The sequence below is a fragment of the Ceratosolen solmsi genome, unplaced genomic scaffold (assembly GCF_000503995.2).
Source record: "Ceratosolen solmsi marchali unplaced genomic scaffold, CerSol_1.0 scaffold28, whole genome shotgun sequence".
NCBI classification, from domain to species: Eukaryota; Metazoa; Arthropoda; class Insecta; order Hymenoptera; family Agaonidae; genus Ceratosolen; species Ceratosolen solmsi.
This window is the reverse complement of record NW_011948429.1, coordinates 2,174,974-2,183,389: the sequence shown is the minus strand read 5'-3', so window position 1 is coordinate 2,183,389 and position 8,416 is coordinate 2,174,974. Positions and strand designations below refer to the sequence as shown.

Here is an 8,416-nt window from a genome sequence, read left to right as displayed (position 1 = left end):
ACACCTACACTCTCTATTTTTATTTCGTGTTTTTTTTTTTATCGATATTCGTTATCGTTTGTCTGAGTGCCGAGGATCACGTAGCACTGGGCCCAGCCGAACAATTTTTCGGTTGCCCCGGGTACAGACAGGATACAATCGGGAGCAGCTACTCGAGGGCTCGGAGTACGTGATCGGGAATACTCGAGAAACTACCGAAGAGCAGGATTTGAAATCCCATTAGGGTTGAAGCACACCTTTGAGGCGAATGCTGAATAGGGTTTGAGTATTCTATTATGGAAAATCATGGAAATGCTCGTGCATAGGTAGGTGACCTTTCTCCAGCGTTAGAATAAAGTTTAAGCACTTAATTTTTCCAAAAGGTTATTCAACAAAGAAAAGACGATTTACAATGCTTACAGAGCTTTGACAGCGCTTTTCTTCAGGACTGAGATGATATCGAAGCAAAAAATGGAATAACAACTTTAGACAGTAGCTCACATTAATGAAGCTCCTCTTATCTGAATTTAATTTTTTATACGCACGTGCGAGTATATATATATATATATATATATATATGTATATATAAGTAAAATAAGTCGGGACGCGTGAATGTATGCGTGGACGTTCATGTGTACGTATATTTACAGGCTACGACTGCTTACAAAGAGAAACGAAAAATGAAGTTTTTCGGATCGTCTCCGTCGCTTCTGGCTTTTAATCTGCGGACAACAAAGCTAGTCGAAAATCCATTCCATTTATACATTTATACATGGGTGCTTCGCGATAAGGCTTTACAAGCGCGTATAAACCAATTGTTTGTTTGGATCATGAAGGTCTACGTGCTTTTCAAATGCAAAACAATTCGATAATATAAAGCTGCGCATGCGATATGGTCGCTCGAACCGCGAATTTCAAAGTTTAATTCGCAAGCTCCCTTTGTACATTCTTTAAACTTCAATACATATTTTAACTCTGAAAATATTTTACATACGGCCATTCCTCTATCAAACTCTCAATATTTGCGCAAGTTTATCTGCCGGATGCAACGCAAATCCAAAATCCGGGGCCCTTTGCGTGTAAATACATAATATTCATCCGAGTCATTTATTTCAAGTTTCTTTTACGTGACATTTACATTAGGATTTAGAGTCGGAAATTTTTGTAAACCATTGTATGTCTTCCAAGACGTCGATGCTATTGCCCTGTTAATTTATTTATTATTAGGAATTAGATAATTAATTAACCACGAGTACAATGACAATCAAAATGAAGCATCGAATGGCAGTTAATAATTATTTAACGTAGAAGCGTAATGTATAAAATAATAAGGCTATGGCCTAAATTAGTGTCGATCCCTCTCTCTCTCTCTCTCTGTGTTTTTTTTTTTTTTTTTAATTTAGACATGAAAAAATATTTGTAAATGTCAATATTTAGTTATTTATTAGATGTATTAGTCAAAAGAAAAAAAAAAAAGAAACGAAAAAAAAAAATTTCAACAATAATTACCAATGTAAACAAATGAAGTGTAGAGTTTTTAAGCATTTTAAGTGTTAATTTTGATGCGAATTATTCATTTTAAGTCGATTCTATCCTTGTTATTTATTATTACAAACATAAATTCTTATAAATAAAGAATATAATGAAGGTATGTATTACAATTGTACTTGGTATTATATTTTCTCGTTGTTCTGACTAGGGTTACGAAGGGTTTCGACCGAGATACCGCGACACGTTACGCTTCAGCCACCTTCGCTTAATGTGCGTAAATACATAACGTAAAGCACGAATACTAATAAAAACTAAGGTCCATTTATTATTTTAAAAATCATGGGAAAAAATGTTAGAAAAGTTGGGAAAAATTTCACGAGACTTGAAAATTTTCAAAATTTCTACCTTCGAGATATCTTCTATTCTTATATGTTATTTAAGAAAATCTATGTTACCAGCACACATTTACAATCAACCGTATATTCGAATATACGAAAATTAAATGAACTACGCTTATATTAATTATGATATTATAAATAATCATCATATTTTGCGATAATTACTCATTGGCGTAGACAACAGAAGATAGAGACAGGATAAAAATATTCGGTGAATTGGATGAATGCTCATATCGGCGTGAAATAAGATGTCGTTTCAGCTCTAATCTAATCTCTTGTACCAATACTGGATCGTTACGTTGTCAGCTCTGATAATACGCGGATTATTTTATAATAAATCACAATATTTTAAAGAAAGTTTAGTTGGATTATTTCAAGTTTAGTCTTATTATTCCGAATATTCGAACGAGGAGATTTTTATGCACATAAAATTTATCTCAGCCTCCGCAGATCGCTCGGGAAAAAGATCGTGGTTTTCTTAATTAAAGACAACAATGTAATGATTAATGGCAAATGTCTCTCGCATCTCCGTACAACTGGTATTATATATATATATATATATATATATATATAAGATCAAGCGATGTATTATGGAAGAAAGTGTAAAGCAGTGAATCCGCTTCGATATATACGGGCGAACGAAAGTAGCGCGGACAAAATATCCCCGATCGAATTAATCAGCGGAGTGGCTTTGGCCCTCCCGGCCTCCCACCGACCTCGGCCAACCCAGACAACAATCAACCTTTCCCTTATTTTTGCGATACGAATCCGAGCTGCCGACGCCCGAAGGGTGCCCTCATTACATTTCCGTAAGGATTCATCGAAAATTAAGGCAGAGTTTGCAAACGGACGGTTGACAGGATGCGCCCGGGATCGTCCGCTCGTTAGGTGGTTCTGTCTATTAGATGACCGGCGCCCTTTCCCTTCCCTCTGCACCCCTTCTGCGTCCCTTGGCTGCTCTCGAACGCGTAGCAACGGGCATCCGATGCCGACGAGCATTCGTCCTCGAGCCTCCTGGAAGACGACAATCGAGTGTCCCGTCCTTGTGCTCCTGGGCTCGATAAATAGTGCTTTGAAAGTGGGCTTGTGACCACAAACACAGGCTGGGATAGTTTATCGAGCTGCTACAAGAACTTATTACAAAAAGCTATTGAGGCCGCATAATCTTAACCGTCGAATTGCGCATAAAGGGGCTGATAATGAAAATTGGACGTTTTCCACCAATTCCTTGGTGGATTTGTTTAGCGTTTGTGGTTACCAAGGCCGACTCGAATGCTACGTCAAGTGGAAACGTGTCTCGGCCGAGTCCCTTGATAATATCCTCGACACTTATCTTCTATTCGACATTGATTATCATATCGGGAATTGTTAAATAACGTCTGGGGATAAGCGATAAGTCGAGTGTCGCGAGGCATCGTATTCTACCTTTCTCAAGAAGAAGAGTTTCTCAAATTCACTGCGGCAAAGTCGCATTCGTGATAAAAGATAATATGTTAAGGAGAGATGGAAAATAATGGCTCGAGTGGACAGAGAGCACGATCTGACGCTCGCATCCTATATAATCCATGCGATCTCGAAATTAAAATAGGAAGGTCGGACTCGGCGTAGATCCGCGACAGAGGAAATTGCGGCATTGCGGGGGAGTGGGCGTCAGCCGCGACATTTGTCTCATTTCTCACCTGATATGAGCACCAATATAATCCACATGATCCCCACCAGGCTCTTCATCATGTCATTGTGACGTCACGTCCACCTCATTTCTCCTCTCGCCCTTGTTCGCCCGATCCCGTGGCGTTCCTCTCGTTCCTCTCGTTCCTGCCGCTCCGCCCTCTGAAAGAAAAATACGCACTCCACTTTAGTTGGCGCATTATCATAAATTATGGCAATTTTTCATTCCATGCCCTCGTTGTGCGTATATGGCTCGGGAGATGCACGGCAAGAGAATCTACGTGCGAGTTTTCTCAACTTCGTTTATTTCAACTCATTGTCTTGCTCCTGGAGTACATTCGCTACATTTTTTTTTTTTTTTTATATATGCTCTCTCGAATCTCTTACGACGGCTATAATCGTATGAGCTCTTAACTCTCGAGTGATAAAAGAAAGACTGTAATTTAAGGATAGGGTAAGAAAATTGATGGACACGAGTGATTTTTGTCATACGTGTTTTATTATTAATCGACTGCAATAGAGATATATAAATGAAATTGACCTTTTCCCCTTCTATTTTGTTGTTGTTGTTGTTGTTGTTTTTTTTCTTTATTTGCGTTCATAACAAATATATATATATATATATATATATATATATATATATATATATATATATATAATAGGCGCGCGATTGTCTTATAACAAAAACTTTAAACAATTTGTGCAAAGTTATTTATTGTTATAAAAATTGTTTTTCTTCGTTATTTATTATATTAAATACATTAGTATAAATTGTATTCCATAAAGTACAATGAAGACGACAGTTCATCACTGCCAAGATAAACTCAATGCAATGCGTTATTTATGTTGGGAATCACGTAAATCATCGTTATTTTTACCAAATTTAAAAATTAACATTAATTTAAAATGCAAATTTATATGCAAATGAAATAAGATAGATTAGCGAAATAAGGTAGTACTGAAAATAAATTTCAGCATAAATAATTTTAAACGTACATTTTAAGCTCGCAGTAATGGATGCCAATGTTTTTATGTTAATTTATGTAATAATGAAGTAAAGCCTGTATTAATTTGTATTAATAGTCGTTCGTGTTTGTTTAGCTTCGTAGATATGCACTTACACGTATCTTTATTTCATAACATTTACTTAAATCATTGAGCGTAATATATAAATGTAATATGAATGTAAAATTTCAATATTACTCGTATAATGCTTGATTTCATGAAAGATTTGTGAAAACATATCAGAGTATTAATTATCTAGTACTTACAAATTATATATTATTTATAGCTAGATAATGGATAATCTCAATGATTATCTAATATGTCATTATATTATGATATTTAGGAATCAGGTACACGAATGGTAATCAATATCATCCAATCCAATACATCCAATATAAAACGAATGTGTTATTTAAATACTTTTTCAAAATAGAATTATTCCTATCATTCGTTATGTGTTTACTTTGATATAATTATCATATGGTCTTTTATATAGAACTTTATGCAATATTTTCATTTGAAATACGATTTTTGTATCAATTTTTTTATTCATATATTTATTCATATTTTTTTATTATATCTTTAATATTGATTCTCGCAAAATTTGTTTGTCTTGAAAATTAATATGACAGAGATTTTACTTTTAATTTTATATTTTATTGCACAATACAAATAGAAATATTATATTGCGTTGCTATAAATTTCGAAATGAGACTTATAGTATCTGACAAGTACTTGCAGTAATATTGATTAAATATTTATTTGCACAGTTACATTTGAAGTTCTTGTTGATTTCATAACTTTTCTATAAATTTGCATTAAAAAAATTACTTTAAAGAGCCATTGATAGTTCAGAAATTTATATTCTATCGTTCAAATTAAATACTAAACTTTAAAATCAGCAAATTTGTGGTGAAAATGAAAAAGTTCAGCATAAGCAGTTAATTAGTATATTGCAATGAGTTAAGTGCAATTAAACTTTACAATTTCTATTCGAGTCGTAAAATCATATCCGACTACCTTTATCATAATAAAACTACATCAAAAATTACAAAAGAGCAGAGAAAGGATAATTGTTTTATCGTTATAAATAATTTTGTTCCATTATGCAGTGTTCCATTAGCTTAAGTTCGTAATAGTAGTGATGATAGCACTAGCAACAACAATAGTTAAGCGTTTAATTCTAATGTGATTTTTCTAACGCAGTTTTTCTCTTATTCAGAGTATTAACGAATCTGTATAAGAAATTTTAATCCTGAAAAGGATGATAAAATTGGTGAGGTAATTTATTTCTTTGGAAGGACTTGTGATGTTCCCTTATTTTATGGATACTTTTAGTAATTTAATTTAGATAAAATTTCTTTCCTTATTTTGTCATATCTTTAAAAAGATTGACGTATTTATTTAACAAAATAAAAGTATACAAGTAATCAGAATACATTCTAGTTAACAAGAAATGAACATTTAATGTTTGTACATTTTTATTGCTAATTTTGAAAAAAAAATGGGAGATAATCACACTTTAATTCCACGTAAAATCGTTCCGGATACCGACTATTAATTATGATTAAGAAATATGATTGAATTTCACCTACATTTATAGAAATATGAAAATTTATAGGTTGTCGCAATAAGTCACATCGTTAGAAAATATTTGTCTACCAAATTAAACTATCCATTCCTCACAATATATACATTGAATCAAATAATTCAAATATTTGATAACATGATGGCTTAGTGGAATATATTTAAAAAGTATGAGAAATTTGTCTTGATACGACTTCATAAAAGTTATAAAAATTATAAAGAATTCGTCATTACGGAGGGAATATTATAATTATAATAGAAAATGACAAAAGAATAAAACTTTCTACAATGTGGAAATGTTTGCTTGTAAACGAAAGCGTATCGTGACTAGCATGATTCTTACACATGTGCATACACGTATACGCCCAATACCCTCATCTAGCCGATGATTGTTGTGGTGTTGGGAATGATTACAGATACGTGAATCTTGTCCCTTTCTCGGTCGAGGATATAAATGCAACAAATTTTTACTCTATCATTATTGCGCAATTTTCGTTGTTTATTTCATCGATTGTTTCCCCTCTGCCGCATGTCAGTGGTCTTCATTCGCATTTCTCCTATTAATTAGTTCACTCGTGTCGATAGTTTTATAAACGACAAAGCCTAATAAAAAAAGTTTGAAATTCCTATTAGCAATTCAGATCTAATAAAAAGAGTATATATATATATATATATATATATAAACTCACTGAATTTTATATACGTACATACAATAATATACATGCATAAATTATATACACATGAAAGATTATATTGGGTGTATTTAATAGTAAGTTCATGTAAATAATTTTTTTAGCAATAAGCAATATTTTTCATAATTTAGATATTTATATGAAAAATTTATTATTCACTTTTTAATAAAAAAAAAGCGTCAATCAATCAATACTATTAAATCTTTTTTATTATTATTATTTTTTTTTAATTTATATGAATAAAAGAAATAACAATGCATTGTATGCCATAAACAAAAAAACATTAATTTTGAAAGCAATTTATATTAAACAAAAGAACAATATTGATTTATAATTGTATAATTTCTACCATATAATAGTCAGTCAATTTGATAATTCTTTACATTGGTGCTAATATATTGATTTTTTTTTTTTTTTTTTTTTTTAATTCCTTTTCGTTAAATTGTAATATTTTTTTAAATAGCCATTGAAATTTATCCCTTTTCAAATTATGTTCAATTAAAATTAAATTTACTTTACAAATGCAAGTAGCTAAGATCGATTGGTTTTTTAAAGGCGACTACGTGTGAAGGGGGAAGGAATTAAATTTTTATTCCAGTATGTGAAAAATGATATTTATTGACCTCTTCGTAATTTTTACTTAAATGAGAAATCTCACTATTTAGTTTTATAATATGTGTGCATTCATGACTTTGCAATTTTCGAGAAAAGCAGTTTTGCGTTTGACAATTGACGTCAAACTAAATGTAATTTTAACTCGAGCTTTACAAAATAATAAGCTTTAAAGAAAATGCCTTATATTTGTAAAAGTTATTTCAAATTATTTATCAGACCAGTTAAATTAAGATAATAAATCGAAATATTTATAATGTATATGAAATTTTAAGAAACTTTATACTTGTATGACTTTATATTTATTGTATTGACGAGGAACGATTAGTGATTTGATTAATTGAATATAAACTGAAATACAAAGAAATTTTTGTATTTTATATAAGAAATCCAACTGAAATATAAAGAAATTTTTCAGCATTTTTATTATCCCTGAAAGTAATTTGAAATATTTAGTAAAAGTAAAAAATTCGATAAAAATAATTAATTTTATTTATTTGTTTCATAAATTATGTATTAACTATAAGAATTGTTTTCAAATCTCTGTCGTTCGTTACTAGTTGATTTAATTTTATAATTGACCTTTTAATTATAAAATTTTATTGATAATTATTTTGTCCCATCCACAATATCGATGCACATAATTTTTCTAAATTAAAATATTTCAATCTTTATTATTCAACGGCCGTTAAATGCTAATCATATCTTGTTCAGTCAAATGAATTTTTTTAATTATCTTAGCATCTTCAGTATTTTGCATTACTCTCATTTATTACTTTCCCATTACTATAATTATTATTGCTATAATTACAATTATTTTTTCGATATCTAAATATGAAATTAAATATTTTTAAGTCTATAATCTTGTTAATAAATAGAACTCCGATTGAACTCACAATTTTGTACTTTATTTATACAATATCTATCAATTATTATAGAATGTCGAATATTAATGATATATTTTCAGTAATTTTCGACACATTT

At 30.9% G+C, this 8,416-nt stretch overlaps 1 protein-coding gene across 1 annotated transcript in view; it reads right to left on the bottom strand.

Annotated features, from left to right (window-relative positions):
* nAChRa3 (nicotinic acetylcholine receptor alpha3 subunit) overlaps positions 1-3,611 on the bottom strand; it is a 46,210-nt gene extending 42,599 nt beyond the window's left edge. Inside the window, exon 1 of the mRNA XM_011501519.1 lies at positions 3,548-3,611. Within this exon, the coding sequence (XP_011499821.1) occupies positions 3,548-3,599 (52 nt within the window). The 5' untranslated portion in view covers positions 3,600-3,611. The remainder of the gene's footprint in view (positions 1-3,547) is intronic.
* Between the last annotated feature and the right edge of the window lie 4,805 nt (positions 3,612-8,416).